Genomic DNA, 16,239 nt, shown 5'->3' with positions numbered 1-16,239 from the left:
AGCCTATCATGATTCTCGCTCATATTCGGCTTCGATGATTAGGTTTAGAGTCGCTGTACTTCCGCTTTCACACCATAAGCAGGAAGAGTGCTTGGGAAAGATGGGTGTTACATGGCGGGAGCTAAATTACATTGGAGAAATGCCACAACCGTAATCGGCTTTGAGCGCAAACTTTAAGTGTATTCTTGCACTGCATTGACAAGGAAAAAGCAATACTCAAATCCGAAAGACTTTATGTGCTCGAGCTCAAAGCCTGACATCGCCATCAGAGATCGGCGGACTGATCTTGTGAGGGGATGCTTGTATGTGAGGTATATATCAGATTGCAGTAGTCGGAACTTCAACTCTTACGTATGAGCAGTCATCATGTTCGAAGATCTACCCGTATTTAGGGCAGTCATACAGTATGAATCGCTCTTTCATTTCACTCGGCCGACGAGAAAAATACGCTTAAAGCAAACAGAATAGATATCCCGCGGTAAGCTGTTTGTTAAGAACGGTTACTAATAAGCAAGATGTCTAGGTGAGGTTAAAATCCGTTGCGGTGCTATAAAGCGGCGTTCAACGCAACGGAGATTATCATGGACGTATCAATCTTCATATCTGTTACAAATTTCTATACATTCCTGTCCGTTTGTCGTAAACGTAATGTGTTCTCAAGCTTAAGACTTTAAGACAACCCTGACTTCATGTAAAGGAATTGCAGCTCAGATTTCACGACCAGAACCACTCACAACAGATGCGGATTACTTATTTTTGGTAATTTCAAAATGTGGGATCAGGATGATCCTGCATAATGGTAACTTAGGGAAACATTGCACCCTTAATTTGATCAACCTCTAAGATACCGTGTCATCGCTTCGAAAACAGTAACACGAACGTGGAAAGTGGAGGTTCAAGGATTAGCTAGTAGGACGGGGATATGTGATAAACATGTTGCATGACAACCTTTATATTTGAACTTATATAACAACTTTAATATTACCAACTTAGATAGCTAGATCAAGATAGATTGATATAGAGTAATAGTGCATGAAATACCATCGAATACACTACTATAAACACTCACATTGACCAACACCGATCAAACACGTGCTTCAAAGGAAGGGTAGTAACCCATAATAAGCTTAATTCTACATCCTCGCGCTACAGCGAGATACTGTTTAAATGGATTGAGAACTAGAGCGAGCTTGTGATCCTTATGAATGACAATGTAGGGATATGTGTACATATAACAATTGCTTATATATATTCACACATAGTCTTATATTCCGTATGTCCATATATCATTCACAGGAGAATCATTCCATCTCTTAGAAACTAGCTCAATTCCGCGATATTAGTCTTTCCAACATAGAGATCCTGGTATTTCAAGTGTAGAGCTCAACATTCATCGTACATCCCACAGAGTAAAGATCTCTAAATTCAAGAATTATAATTCAATGACACCTTACTCGCAACCTGCCTTCAAGACCCATAATTCCAATTTGTCAGTTAGTTCAAATCGATCTGACAATACTTTAGGCGGATCAAGTTTGAATTTAGCTCCAAGTAGAAGTAGTCAAGAAGGTTTGATAAGACCAGGAAACCAAGACGACTTCAATCCCTATTTAGATGCAGCCAATCCATTCGGATCAAATAGTAGTTTACCTGCTCAGGCTTCAAACAATCAAAGGAGATATCAAAATGATCAAAGTCAAAATCAAGGATACAATTCTCAACAACAACAGCGTTCATCAAGCCATAGTGGATATGCTAGTAATTCGAGTTCAGCTAGATATCCACCAAGCAGAGGATAAGGGATGATTCACGCTACTTTTCACCCATCCGTGTTTTATCAACAAATTTATAAACTTATACATATGCTTTTGTGAGATGCAACTATACGTGAAGACTTTTATGCTCAGGACCTCTACTATGACTTCGTTGCCCTGATCGTAGTTGCTCCTTCGTGTTCCCAATCAACATAACAAACTCGACCTACGGTAGAAGCTGTAAAATATAGCCTTTTCCTGTCTTCTGGCGTACTACCAAATATACAATTAGTCACACTAGTTCCGTGATCTTCTGGGAGTATTATACGAGCTATCGGTAAGCCATGTTTGTTTATGACGAATATTGAGAGTAAGGAAGGATGGCATATAAATAAGTTCCCTTCAGAATCGACTGTAAGACCGTCAGGACCGGCAATACCGAATGATTGGACTGCACAATATTTCGTACATAATCAATGATTGAGACCGTTTCCTTTGACTGAATAGCGGCGCACTTACAGAATTTGCATACTTTGGTTGTGGTACCGTCTTTATGCAGTGGACACCTCCAAACGCTATTTTCTCTTGTCATCGCTACATATAGACACTGTTGGAGGAAAGGTTCTTTCAGCTAAGAGCTTAAGTCCGTCTTTCAACGTATCTCACCTTTTCATCAGGAGTCAAGACTAGTCCATTCGGACTGATACCATTATCAATTAACAATCCAATTTACCATCTGGATGTAATCGATAAACTTTTCCAGATTGATCTGTCATTCCTGTTTGACCTTGATCAGTGAAATCTGGGAGATATATTCATAGGGCACATTAGTGAACGATAGTGAGGTTAGAACATCATTGTACTTACATATCTCGCCTTTTGAAGATATCACCAAGTCATTCACTCCCTTGAATCGTTCCAAGTTGCGTCTTGTAAGTAAAGCTGATACCTCGCCGGTGATAGAGTCACAAAGAAGCTGTTCGGTACTATAAGTTTCCTATTGAAATTATGGACTAACACCTGACTTACAAGACCCTCTTTATAATCGGCTACTACCAGCATACCATCCTCTCTTATTGCTAAACCATTTGGTTCACCGTTCCAATCAGCCAAAACAGACCATTGCTGTATCTCAATCTGGTATTTCAGTATTCGTCCATATGGAACATCCACTACGAATAGATTACCATTCGTATCTGTAGTAGGACCTTCGAGAAATATTGGAGGTGATGTTCCGGCACCTGTTGATTGAAAGCATATAAGCTTCACTGGTCGCTTAGTATGTGATAAACACTTTTGTCGATACGATTTTCGACTGACCTGAAATCCATTCTGACGCTTTTTGCGCGTATAATTCTTGCGGTATGGCTGGTAGAGTTTTGGCCACTATAGTGGGAGGAAGAGACCAAAAGTTCATACTGATCGTAAATGTGATCTTAATGCACTACTTGTAACGCAAAGCCACCTGTTGAGGTATAACAAGTGTCATGTTGAAATGAGCATTTGCAGTACGGATAACATATGTCTCTTTTCCCAGAGGTGTACACTTGACGTCGGAGTTCAACACCGTTGTTTGACTCAAGGGTTAAATAAAGATCGCGTTGATCCGGTTAAACTTCCCGGAATGCTTCGAAATTTGATTTACATCTTTTGAATCGCATATCTGACCCCAATCACTCTGTTGGGTACACCAAAGCTAAGAGCAATCCCCGTTCTCCGCCTTAAGAGTACCAGCTCATTCGACTGAACTTTCTTGATTCACGTTCCTTACCAACAAAGTTCCATTTTACTGCGCTAGAACACGATAACGCTCAATATAGCTGGAATCAGATCGGCGTTCGGACACCAGTAACTGAACAGGGATTTAACTATCTTGGCGCTCTGTATCATTTTGCCGAGATTCTACAGCTATCTACAAATCGAATCATGGATATATATGCATAATAAAATATCTACTCAATCTTTATATGATCAACTTTTGATGGTTTGAACTGTAGCAGTCATAGCAGTAGATAAAGCTTTACTATCTGAACCTAAACCTACTATACTCCATTCGTTTTTAAGTTCTTTAGCATGTTGACCATTCTTAGCTAATATACCAACATATTTACCATGTTTCTTTCCTGCTTGTTTTACAGCTTCTAGAGCATCTAAAAATTCTGTTTCCGTCCATTTAGCGGGAACATAACCTAAAAGTGATAAAGCTAGATCATTTGGACCAACAAATAAACCATCTACTCCGTCTACGGCAGCAATAGCATCTACATTTGCTATAGCTTCAGGTGTTTCTATCTGTACAAGGGTAAGAATTGTTTTATTGGCGATTTTAACGTATTCACTTGTGGTTATACCTGATGCCATTGCGCAGAATGATGATCCCTGACCTCTAACTCCCATAGGTGGGAATTTTGACCATTTAACCAATTGTTCAGCTTGAGCGGCTGTATTAACCATAGGTATCATCACACCGCTGTTCTCGATAAAATGCGAATATTAGTTGAATTTTCTCCATTCTATCATCCGTGATCGGAATGAGCAGATTGAGCTAATAAACTTACTGTGCTCCGGTATCCAATGCTCTCTTGATTAACCCTGAATCTTGTGCTCTAATCCTGACTATTGGCGAAACTCCTTCGGCAGCTATAGCATTAACGCAATCATGCATATCTCCATCATCGTGATTTCCGTGTTCACAATCAACAATCACATACTAAGAGAAGTCCAATGGCTCATAAAATCAGTAACTATGTCGCCAGTGTTGTACACTTTTATCAAATCAACTCACGTCCCATCCACAAGAAGCGACTATACGGGCGGTCCACGCCGAAGACAAGGAAGAGAAACAACCGAATTGAGGTTGTCCAGATTCTAATCCATTTCTAAGTCTATGTCGAGGAATTTGTGCAGTAGTTGTTGAGTTGGTCATAATGATGGTGTGGTGGACGTTGTGTACTGAAATTTCACTCACATGACCACCTTGAAGCTGCTCAAATATATACTTTCGACCAGACCGGCGGCAGTATCTAGAAGAACTGCTTTAAAGCTTACGGTATTACCCTGGTGAAGACAACGCGAACGGCATTGAATACCGTGATACCGCGTTTTTTGACGAGATGCCGTCAAAACCGCAATAATGTTCGAAAATTTCCCATTGCATGTTACCAGTCAACATCGCGTTTCAACACCTGCTCCTATTTTCTTATTGTCCTCAAGAATACTCAACCCCGCAAGCTCCATATGCTTATACAACCAACCCCGCGAGACTTATGATTCTGAAAAATAAGCGAGAAGAAATAAGATATAAGGGGACCCAAAGGGGTACCTCATAATAGATCTTCTCCACATCGAGTCAAATCAAACTTATTTTACGATCTTCAATATGGAACCTAACCCAATTCATTTGGTTGACACCAAACCCGACATCGCCATGGAAGAGCACAAGATTTCTGCTGATGAAATTGAGGAACATAACACTCAAATTCGAGAATGGGATCCAGCCTTTGTTCGGAAAACTCTTCGAAAGGTAAGGTCCAAAGGTCAAATCGTGTAAGAAACATATAATTGACTCAAGCAAAAATATAGGTCGATTTCGCTTTATTACCAGTCTTGACCTTGATTTACCTATGTTCCTCTTTGGATAAATCAAATCTTGGTAATGCGAAAACACTCGGAATGATCAAGGATATCGGTAAAGATCCTCATGGTCAAAAATACGCTTTACTGAATTCGCTGTATTACGTATCTTATGCTCCTTTCAGTGAGTCCGCCCACTTTATACTATATAAATCAATCCTAAGACCTGAATCACTGATCCTTTTTTGCATTATAGTGGTACCTTTGGCACTTCTTGGTAAACGTTACCGAATGGGTAAAAATCTTGCTCTTGCAGCAGTGTTCTGGGGTATCGCAGCTACTTGTTTTTCAGCTGTTCAAAATTTCCCTGGAGCTTATGCTTGTAGATTTTTCGTTGGTCTCGGTGAAGCTGGGTTCAGTCCTTTAAACAAGTTTATTTGTCAAGATTTTATACAAGAAGAAGATTAGGTTCACGAGTAGCTGTATGGTTAGCTATGGCACCAATGGGTGGATTTATTAATGGTATTATCGCTTATGGTGTTGCTTTCATTCATTCAAAACATCTTGAATCTTGGCGTATCCTTTTCTTAATTGAAGGTGGAGCTACTTTAGCTATTGGTTTATTTGCTGTATTCTGGTTACCAGAACAGATTTCCAGTTGGAAATTACTTACCGAAGAAGAAAGAGAATTCTGTAAGTTTCTATTTGTATTTCTGTGCTTTTACTATGATCCTTCGCTAATTGAATCTCAACTTATATCTCACAGTAATGTACGAACGAGCTTTGGACTATGCTGTTGAAAGTCCAAAAATCAATTGGAAACATGCTCTTGCTTGTGGATACAGATGGCAACAATTGATTCGTGAGTGTTTTACGCTTCTCAATCTTTCTTTTCGTTGAAAGTTTTCTAATCTGTGCCCATTCTACAGCTGCATTAATGAACATGTGTCAACAAATTACTGGTGCCGCTCTGTCGGCCTACTTGCCTACCTTTACCTCAGAAAACGGTTTCAAAGGTGCTACAGCTCAAATCGCCACTTTAGCTCCTTATGGTTCTGCCGCTGTTGTCATGATTCTCTTTTCATATTTCTCTGATAGACAGAAAAATAGAGGTTTCTGGACACAAGTAGGATGGATTCTGGAAATCATAGCTTTCGCCATGTACCTTGATTTACCTGCCTCAAACCATAAAGGTAGATTCGCTGGTCTTATCTTAGCTGAAGTTGGTCATTATGGTATGTCTAAATTCATTTGACCTATTTGTCAACAGCTTACATAATATATTTAGTTTGTACACCTCTTATCGTTACGTGGCAAGCCAATAACGCAGGTAACGAATCCAGACGTGCTGTTGCCGTTCCAGGTGCCGTATCTCTCGCACAAGCTGTAGCGTAAGTCAAAGTCTCTTATTCGTACTCAAATACTGTAGTCGTTGTTGTGCTCTAAATTGATCCTGTGACGTGAATCATAGTGTTGGATCCGGATACTTATTCCCTTCTACCGATTCACCAAAATACACTACTGGTTCCGCTGTAATCTTGGCTCTTTCATGTGCAGGTGCAGGTTTCACAGGTTTATACCAATTCCTTGTTTGGAGAGAAAACAAAAAGAGAGATGAAAGAGAAGGTGGACCTCCTGCACCTGACTTCCAACCTGATACTGCTACTTATGCAGATGACGCACCTGGTTTCAGATATTTGAACTAGGAAGTACTGTGTGTTAGCTTCCGCTTCAATAAATTATAATCACTATAAGGTTATTCGGTAAAGAGGTAGACAGATACAGTATACTCAAAAAAGTTGGTATAAAATGTAATTATATACAGTATGCATCATATGAACGGATCAAATATCGATCAAAGATGAAAGTCCGATTGCACTAGGACCATACAATCTTCTTCCTTCCTTTACTATGCTGCATAGAGTATATTTGGCTCAAGGCTATGACTTGGAAAATGCCAAATTTCCATGTAATAGTATTTATTATTTAGGAATTAGAAGCACCTCTTTCATGGTCCACATTTTCTTGTTCCTCAGAGATCACATCCGACCCTGGAACGGCAAAGATCGGACCTTTTTCTGGACCTTTCAGTCGATCATCCGGAATCTGAGAGGTTAACGATGAAATCATCGAGTTGAACTCTTAAGCCGTACTTTTCAACTCACAAATAAGGATGTTAACAATACCAAAAACGCCCCAGCAAATCCAAAGATGAAAGTATTCCGTAAAGATATACTGAATGCCTCTCTTGCAGAATCGCGCTGCCATGCTTTAGGTAGATCATCAATTGCATGAAAGACATGTCGAAGTTTGTTGATGATCTATATAATTGAATAAGTAAGTGAATGGGTAAGTACATGATAGTGCTCCGTCAAATCAAAACATCTCACCTCAGGCGAATCAAATCGCTTGTCTAATTGAGTTGCAAGGGAGCCTTGGAAAACCGCACTGGAAAGTCCCACCCCGAACACCTGACCAAGACTTCTCCATACGAAAACAAATCCAGTAGCCGTTGCTATCTCATCGACTACGCCAAATGTGATTAGCTTGAACTATTGCTAGAGAAAAGATATATCGCTTACTCGCAACTGAATTTAACATTCCGACTGATTTTGTAGGATCATCAAATACATTAATTTGTCTTCGATTTCAATCATACTGTAATAAGCTTACCCAAGGTTAACGTCAGTAAACCACTAAATCCAATCCCCATAGGTATAACACTTAACCACTGCGCTGCCCAAGATGAATTATCTTGAAGTGAGATGAAGAGTGCCATTGATATTACGGGTCCAGTACAGTTTACAACGGTGAGCCATTTAAAGTGTAATGTTTTTCTAGATATATATCCCATAATTGGTGCTGAAATAGACATTGCAATCTATATATATATGGTCAACTTTCTTGATCAAACATTTTACAAATGGTTTACACTCACTGAGTTGGGCAGCAAATGCGCACCTGCTACAGCTAAAGGCTGTTGAAAGACAATTTCGAACATCATTCTACATTTTTTTGTAGTCCGTCGTTTCAGCAATTACTATTTCGAGTCGATTCACATTAGAAATAAACTTACGGTAAATGGTAAGTCATATTGAAGTTTACTACAGCAATTACTCCGGCAATGATTCCTACACATAAGGGTGTCCTTTGTTTGAGCAACGATAACGGTAGAACAGGTCTTTCCGCAATTTTAAGTTCAACGTAAATGAACAGTAAAAAGAATATGAGGGACAGTATAGCCATTGCAAGACTAAATAAATCTTGAGATATCGGTTTTACACTACCAGCGTGTGAGAGTAATTGAAGTAGTGAACCAATCTGAAAAATAGAATAATTAGTACAGTATGTGTTACTACCATTCTGGGTTATTGACACTTACTGAAATAAGTAATGTTACTGCTCCACCAAAATCTATTAATCTCAGAGATTTCATATCGTAGTGGCTTTTCTGGGTTTGAGGTATAGCAAGCGGTATAGCAATTAATGCTATAAGCGCTATAGGTACTTGAGCTATAAGTATGAAAAAACGATGAAATTTCAACTTTTTCAGTACATATGGTTGATGGATAGTTTGGATATTAGAGGGACATACCGTAGAAAGCAGCTCTCCAACCAAATAATTGAGTCAAAGCACCACCGATTGGACCACCTAGACCAGTACTTGCACCCCAAACAGCGAATTCTAAACCTTGATAAAAACCTTGTTCAGCAGGTGTAAATATATCTGCCATTAAAACACTTGATACCGTTCCTATACCACCACCACCCATTCCAGCAATGAACCTTGAGATAATTAAGAGATTGAATGTTTTTGAGATACCACAACCAAATGTACCTATTGTGAATATAGATACAGCCTGAATGTATGATGCTCTTCTTCCTATCAAATCACTTAATCGCCCATATAATGGTGTAAATGTTACGCTACTCCATAAATACGCGGTTCCTAAAATCAATCGTCAATAAAGGTTTTTTTCCGAGTTGAAGGTATTTTCACTCGATCAGTGATTATGACTCACCGATCCATGCTTCTTGATCGGCTGAATGGAGTTCCGGTGATATGGTAGATATGCATGTTGCGACCACTGGATTTTTGAATCAGATGCATGGGATGTAGAAGGAAAGTAGATGATCAGAAGGTGAGAAGGAATGGGGCAAAGAGTAGGAGGAGAGAGATCGACGAGTGAAGGCGAACGCAGGCAGGGAAGGGTGCAAGGAGACAAATTATATCTCAGCATTTCATTCCATTTCGCGATGATCCATGCAATATACATACCTGTGAGATCAAGAGCAGAGAGAAATCCAGTAAGAAGAGCTGTTGCTACTATAACCCTCTTTCTAATAACACTTAAATGTCTCCAATCTTGCTGCGAATCATCTTTACTATTTTGTAATAAAGGTTGAAGCTCGTCGTCTGTTGAACTAGTCATTATCTTATCTATGAGATGTTACGGAGATATATCTTGATTAGGATAACGTTATACCATAACGTTGATATCTTTCACATCGCTGCTATCGAATCGTTTGCTTATATACATATATGTATGCAAATAATCAACTACCTTACATGTCTGTGGAGTTATTTATTATTAATTTTTCAAATATCGATCACAATGAGCACGAAATCGCCAAGATGGATTCCCACGAACTCCAATAGTACAGTTTTTAGAGCTTCTTGGCTTTATATCAATCAGGCATGTCCGGTAGGATTACACTGTAGGATTACACTGTAGGTTTGTCGGAGAGAGAATTACCAAGTAAAATAAAGTTGAAGATATTACTTTGCAATCAAAGACGTGATCAGGGATCTCGGAATATTTGGGAATTATTGTTTTACGCACTAATAAGATATCAAGATCCTAAGATCAAGGCTGAAATTGCAATATCGTATACAAGGTATGTTCCCTCTATTACCAAGATCTGTAGACTTGCAAGACTGCGATTTCATTTCATTGCTGAGGGTAGAGGGTTTCACCAAATACTTCTTCTCAAGGAATGGGTATACACTCCATAATATGATAGTCTTCTTTCGCTGGGCTCTTTAATAGTTGTTGTTGTTGCTATTGCTATACATATCAAGTCTCGTTGTGCTAAATGAGGGGAGTAAGTAAGACACAAACGCCGGAACAGTAACCGGGTGACTGATGGTCTAATCCTATATTCGGCACATGTCCAGTGTCTTATCTTCCCCATGTCACATCAATGTCCAACATTTAATCTTAACCTTGCAGCATCTTTACTCTTGCAATTACACATACATCATATCGTTATAATTCACTGAACCGCACTTCCATCTTTACTCACACATGAATCATCCCTATCGTCTTATATCAACACTGATAGATATATAGACCGTTTATAACCTCTTCTTCTGCTTTTTTTGAAAAATACGTTATAATCATATTTCAAGATGCCATTGGGATGGATAGTGAAACCTCTGGCTTTAGCCTCCACTTTAGCTTTGTCGACTTTGGGGATATTATCTAGAAAGTACAAAAAGGCAAGATTCTACTATCATCTCACATTGTACGTTTCAACATTAGGAGCTTTGAGTGTATGGGGTGTTATAGTCAGTATAGTAGCTACTGTTACTGGTCAAGTAAGTTGCATTGCATGTTGCCACCTATCTATCCTTCCATAGACTAAACGATGTCACAGTCGCGATTTTTTGACTAATCTGCTGTCTATAGCGACTGAACATCAATTATCTTGTGGCACGTTCATTCTATCTCACATGTTCTCCTGCAGTTGGGATAACGTTCGATGTAGACGGTGAAGAACATTTGTCGGGGTTGTTGACCGCAAGAGGAGGTAAAGCACAAAGTGCCGTATTAGTCGGAAACCATCAGAGGTGTGTTTCAACTTGATGCTCAACTGAAAATCATAGCCGATAGACAGCTGACATACAGACATCAGTTTCCTGGATATTCTGTACTTAGGTCGAATATTCCCCAAACGAGCTGCCATCATGGCAAAGAAGGAATTGAAGTATACCCCTGGATTAGGTCAATTCAGTGAGTACAGCTGCCCAACGAGGTCCTTCGGCTATCAGCTGATCTTGATGCATCGCAATTAATCTGCAGTGTCGTTATCTGGAGCAGTGTTTGTGAATCGATCAAATCGAGTAGATGCTATGGCCGCCTTACGAGCGGCAGGTGAGGATATGAAGAAGAAGGGGGTAAGTTATCTTGACGTTGTCAATACTCTTCAACCAGGTGTATGAGTAAACAGATACCTAATACATCGAAACCTTGCTAGGTATCGTTATGGGTTTTCCCAGAAGGAACAAGAGCCTCTTCTGCTGAACCAGCTCTTTTACCTTTCAAGAAAGGAGCATTCCATTTAGCTGTTCAAGCTCAAGTACCAATCGTGCCAGTAGTGGTGGAGAATTATAATAGATTGTTTGATGGTAGATCAAGATTTGAAAGTGGAAAATTGCGAATCAAAGGTGAGTCTTATTACCACAAAATTCTGTTGGATTTGACTGACGATTTTGGCTTGACCTAGTATTACCTCCTATACCTACTGTTGGTCTTACTGCAGATGATGTGACGAAATTATCTGAAGATACTAGAGAAAGAATGTTGAATGCTCTTAGGGATATTTCAGAGCCTGGACCTTCTGAAAAACAAACAGCTCAGATCACCGAAGCTGAACAATTTAGTGATGATGTCAAGAACATTGAAGATCAGAACAAGAAGACTGTTCACTTAAACGTTGAAGGAGACCAGAATAACCAGGAAGACGGGCAAGTATTGTTTGAATCAGAGGATATAACAAGTCGAAGCTCAAAGAGTGGAAACGACAGTACAGAAGATGAGATGGATGACGATGCTGTTTTGCTCAGAAGACCTAAATCTTCTGCTTAAATGGCTGACTTTATCAACGAACGTTCTGCAGGTGAACTTTTTATGGATAGACTGTAGAAGGTAGACTGTATATTTGATTGATGGATGTATGTATATGTATGTATGTAATGATCTGGTGCGTATAAGAGGATTTATATACAAAATGTCAAGGCGATCCTTGCTTTTTGATGAGCTTATAGAGATTGCCACGTGGTGTCTATCTCCTGACGCATCATTAATAAACTCGCCTGCTACTATACCGCGTCGCTGGATCCCAACTTGCTACATAACATCAGAAACAATGTCAAAAAGGTATGATTCATCTTGATGTATTGCATAACTCATAATATACCCCGCTCAAATACCTCTTTATTTTGCTTATCTCTATACTCAGCCTTGATAATTTGGCACCACTTAAGGGAAACCGCAGACTAGATAAAAATTCAGCAAGATGGCTATGGCTCCTCCCCGAAAGGGTATGTATATCTGTCCTGTTATATGGTATAGTTGTAATGAAGCTGATCATCCACTTATCCTTCTGGCATCGAACATCACATTCTAAACTGGATTCTTGGACCTTCTCAATATCACCTTTCTCTTGTCCGCCCTCGCACTTTCACTGTTGGATCTATATGTGTCATAACACTTAAACCGCAATAAACCACTGTCTACTATATAACCATAATTATGGTATCACACGTCCAACCAAAACCATGAATTCAACATAAACAGGAGAAAACTATGAGTTACGACAACAGCTTAACTCGGAGTATCGTGATAAAAGGGCAGATGCTATAAAAAGAGTAATTGCAAATCATACAATAGGTAAAGATTGTAGTGGATTATTTCCTGATGTAGTGAAGAATATGGTAAGTCTTAACGCTACAAGCTGTCGTCATATCTTAAACCTTCAGATGATCTCCAATAAGAATCATGTGCTAAGATGACAAGCTGATATATATATATATGCCATAACGGTATTTCAAAAATAGCAAACAGATGATTTAGAACAAAAGAAATTAGTTTATTTATATTTGATGAACTATGCTAAAACTCAACCTGAATTAGTTATTTTAGCTGTAAATACATTTGTCAAAGTAAGTGTCACCCTTCTTTAGCTTGTACTGGCTTAAAACTCAAAATCAAGAAAAACAGCATACTAACCGTTCTTTTCACACTATGCAGGACACAGCAGATCCAAACCCCTTAGTCAGAGCATTAGCAATACGTACAATGTCAATTTTACGTGCAGAAAAGATATTGGATTATTTAGCTTCACCTTTATCAAGATGTCTAAAAGATGATAATCCTTACGTTAGAAAGACTGCTGCTTTATGTGTAGCAAAAGTTTTCGATTTGAAACCTGAATTATGTATCGAATATGGTTTTGTTGAAACTTTAAGAGACTTAATTAGTGATGGTAATCCTATGGTAAGTAACTCTAATCACCAGCCTTTTTCACTTTATTATCAACTGAAGGAGATCTCTACAATGAGATTACGTGCTGATCTGATTACGTCGCTTAATTTCAATAGGTCGTAGCAAATGCAGTAGCAGCATTAGCAGATATATATGAAGCTTCACTCAATTTACCTGACTCTCCACCTAGTGATGGAACAAGTACACCACCTTTATCAGCAAAACCAAATTCAGAATTATTCATTATAGATGGACCAACATTAACAAAATTGTTAGTTGCATTAAATGAATGTTCAGAATGGGGTAGAATAGCGATTTTAAATACTTTAGCAAGATATAAAGCTCAAGATGAAAAAGAATCTGAACATATTTGTGAAAGAGTTATACCTCAATTTCAACATGTTAATGCTGCTGTCGTTTTAGGTGCTGTTAAAGTGAGTAAAAATTCAACCGTTGCCAAATCCCCAGATGGTAAAGCTAATCTAATTTGATTGTTATAGGTTATTATGATACATATGAAAGCTGTTACACGGGAAGATCTGATTAAATCACTTACAAGGAAAATGGCTCCTCCATTAGGTACGTTGTAATCAAAGAAGGAGTATTTGATACCTTGGCTCATGATGCTGACGTAACTATTCAAATTACCTTACAGTCACATTGATCTCCTCCCCACCTGAAGTTCAATGGGTGGCATTACGAAATATCAATCTTTTATTACAGAAACGACCAGATATATTAGCAAATGAAATGAGAGTCTTCTTCTGTAAATATAACGATCCACCTTATGTAAAAGTTGAAAAATTAGATATTATGGTCAGGTTAGCTAGTGAGAAGAATGTTGATACGTTATTAGGGGAATTGAAAGAGTGAGTTGTAAATGAGTGTAACCATTTTCCAACCAACTATACACGTTCAACAGGACACATCCAATCCATTCGCGGAATAGAGATCATGCAGCTAACCTGTCATATGCAGATACGCTTCCGAAGTAGATGTTGATTTCGTTCGAAAAGCTGTTCGAGCTGTAGGACAAGTAGCCATCAAGATTGACGAAGCTGCCGAACGATGTGTAGGAGTTTTGATGGATTTAATAGAGACCCGAGTCAGTTACGTTGTACAAGAAGCAGTAATAGTGATCAAGGTGAGTTTTTGTTTCTCTGAATCATATATCTGGATGAACGATTACTTTAGGTCTAAATCTGACTTTGGTTGTCTATTTCGTTTGCAGGATATATTCCGAAAATACCCTCATTCATATGAAGGTATTATTCCTACATTATGCTCTAATCTTGATGAGCTTGATGAACCAGAAGCCAAGGCTTCCCTGATCTGGATAATTGGTGAATATGCTGAGAAGATAGAGAACGCGGATGAGTTGCTGGGTACATTCTTAGAGACATTCAAGGAAGAAAGTTATCCTGTGAGTACATCCTTCTAGTTGATCATAATTTCATCTCTGTCATTTCGATGTGAACTTAGTCTTTTGTTTATATAGGTACAATTGCAAACCCTTACTGCTATTGTAAAATTGTTCTTGAAGAAACCGGATGAAAGTCAAGCTATCGTACAAAGAGTCTTACAAGCAGCAACCAAAGATTGTGATTCTGCCGATGTTCGAGATCGAGCGTATATATATTGGCGATTATTATCATCTGATCCTGCCGCTGCCAAAGTAAGCTCTCCAACCTTGGTGCGTAGCCTGTTTAGTGCTGATTATGAAATTCCGTATAGTCCGTTGTACTCGCTGTTAGACCACCTATATCTTTACCTCAAACAACTGTATCACCAGCCATCTTAGATGAACTACTGAACGAAGTATCCAGTCTTGCGAGTGTTTACCATAAACCTGCTGCTACATTCATTGGTAAAGGTAGATTAGGCGCTGAAGAAATGCAACGACGGGCATTAGAGTCAGTGAACTTGTTTTTCGCGTCAACGCCCTTGAGAGGAGATAGCTGATTGTTATGATACTCTTTTCACAGACCTGAAGAAGATAATGCAAGAGAAAAAGCATTACAAACAGTCGTAGCAGGACAACAAGCAGAGAATTTATTAGATTTCGATGCTGATGACGATCAACCACAACCCAATACTTCTGCTTCATCTTCAAATTTACAATCATTATCAATGTTTGGAAATTCGTCTTCGTCTACTTCTAATGGAATAACTTCAGCAACTATATCAAATGTAGCTAAATCAACTAATCCGTTAGATGAATTAATGGATCTATTTTCAACGGCTTCAATGAATCCACCTCAAAGTAATCATCCTCCACCTATAGCACCTAAATCTACAGTTGAAGGCATTCAAGGTTTACAAGATGATCATGATGCTTTTGCAGGTTTAAGTGGATTATCTTCACCTCCTACAACGATAAATTCAGGTAGTTCTAATCCACCTCAGCAGAGTAATACAACTGGAGGAGCACAAGATGATTTATTAGGCTTGTTCTAAATAGATCATCAGTCCATGTAGGAGTTGCTAGTCATTTGCTTTGTATATATGAAGTATTCGTCCCATACGCTTCGTGATATGCATACATAGATAGACCAAAAGTAAAATCCCGATGATATGATGCACTCCCCACCCAAATCCCCCCCGCCGGTTAGGGTTAAACGAAGAATTAAGATTATCCGGAT

The 16,239-nt window shown here is 38.9% G+C and overlaps 8 protein-coding genes across 8 annotated transcripts; 5 read left to right on the top strand and 3 right to left on the bottom strand.

The window, feature by feature from the left end:
- Nucleotides 1-1,442: 1,442 nt before the first annotated feature.
- Nucleotides 1,443-1,799, top strand: L201_000569 (uncharacterized protein; the record flags this gene model as incomplete). The annotated part of the gene is made up of 1 exon (XM_066216369.1): nt 1,443-1,799. The coding sequence occupies one exon, from the start codon at nt 1,443-1,445 to the stop codon at nt 1,797-1,799; it is 357 nt and encodes a 118-aa protein (XP_066072466.1).
- Nucleotides 1,800-2,470: 671 nt separating this feature from the next.
- L201_000568 (uncharacterized protein) lies at nt 2,471-3,171 on the bottom strand (the record flags this gene model as incomplete). Its single annotated transcript, XM_066216368.1, has 4 exons — nt 2,471-2,556; nt 2,622-2,730; nt 2,784-2,995; nt 3,075-3,171. The coding sequence occupies 4 exons, from the start codon at nt 3,169-3,171 to the stop codon at nt 2,471-2,473; spliced, it is 504 nt and encodes a 167-aa protein (XP_066072465.1).
- Nucleotides 3,172-3,725: 554 nt separating this feature from the next.
- Nucleotides 3,726-4,680, bottom strand: L201_000567 (uncharacterized protein; the record flags this gene model as incomplete). Its single annotated transcript, XM_066216367.1, has 3 exons — nt 3,726-4,224; nt 4,313-4,464; nt 4,540-4,680. The coding sequence occupies 3 exons, from the start codon at nt 4,678-4,680 to the stop codon at nt 3,726-3,728; spliced, it is 792 nt and encodes a 263-aa protein (XP_066072464.1).
- A 453-nt stretch (nt 4,681-5,133) lies between these two features.
- On the top strand, nt 5,134-5,795 carry L201_000566 (uncharacterized protein; the record flags this gene model as incomplete). The annotated part of the gene is made up of 3 exons (XM_066216366.1): nt 5,134-5,277; nt 5,337-5,511; nt 5,584-5,795. The coding sequence occupies 3 exons, from the start codon at nt 5,134-5,136 to the stop codon at nt 5,793-5,795; spliced, it is 531 nt and encodes a 176-aa protein (XP_066072463.1).
- Nucleotides 5,796-5,821: 26 nt separating this feature from the next.
- On the top strand, nt 5,822-7,033 carry L201_000565 (uncharacterized protein; the record flags this gene model as incomplete). Its single annotated transcript, XM_066216365.1, has 5 exons — nt 5,822-6,020; nt 6,094-6,189; nt 6,257-6,562; nt 6,616-6,718; nt 6,799-7,033. The coding sequence occupies 5 exons, from the start codon at nt 5,822-5,824 to the stop codon at nt 7,031-7,033; spliced, it is 939 nt and encodes a 312-aa protein (XP_066072462.1).
- Nucleotides 7,034-7,313: 280 nt separating this feature from the next.
- On the bottom strand, nt 7,314-9,760 carry L201_000564 (uncharacterized protein; the record flags this gene model as incomplete). Its single annotated transcript, XM_066216364.1, has 11 exons — nt 7,314-7,433; nt 7,493-7,648; nt 7,718-7,854; nt 7,910-7,933; nt 8,001-8,208; nt 8,266-8,332; nt 8,404-8,648; nt 8,710-8,840; nt 8,923-9,276; nt 9,350-9,415; nt 9,607-9,760. 11 exons carry the CDS (start codon nt 9,758-9,760, stop codon nt 7,314-7,316), a joined length of 1,662 nt encoding a protein of 553 aa, XP_066072461.1.
- A 980-nt stretch (nt 9,761-10,740) lies between these two features.
- Nucleotides 10,741-12,199, top strand: L201_000563 (uncharacterized protein; the record flags this gene model as incomplete). The annotated part of the gene is made up of 6 exons (XM_066216363.1): nt 10,741-10,929; nt 11,021-11,181; nt 11,247-11,344; nt 11,414-11,508; nt 11,589-11,778; nt 11,838-12,199. The coding sequence occupies 6 exons, from the start codon at nt 10,741-10,743 to the stop codon at nt 12,197-12,199; spliced, it is 1,095 nt and encodes a 364-aa protein (XP_066072460.1).
- A 430-nt stretch (nt 12,200-12,629) lies between these two features.
- L201_000562 (uncharacterized protein) lies at nt 12,630-16,054 on the top strand (the record flags this gene model as incomplete). The annotated part of the gene is made up of 12 exons (XM_066216362.1): nt 12,630-12,654; nt 12,911-13,047; nt 13,171-13,275; nt 13,364-13,609; nt 13,714-14,031; nt 14,098-14,176; nt 14,253-14,466; nt 14,576-14,741; nt 14,829-15,020; nt 15,096-15,272; nt 15,332-15,510; nt 15,583-16,054. The coding sequence occupies 12 exons, from the start codon at nt 12,630-12,632 to the stop codon at nt 16,052-16,054; spliced, it is 2,310 nt and encodes a 769-aa protein (XP_066072459.1).
- Nucleotides 16,055-16,239: the final 185 nt, after the last annotated feature.

This window comes from Kwoniella dendrophila, chromosome 1 (assembly GCF_036810415.1).
Source record: "Kwoniella dendrophila CBS 6074 chromosome 1, complete sequence".
NCBI lineage: Eukaryota > Fungi > Basidiomycota > Tremellomycetes > Tremellales > Cryptococcaceae > Kwoniella > Kwoniella dendrophila.
This window is presented reverse-complemented; position numbering and strand designations above follow the sequence as displayed.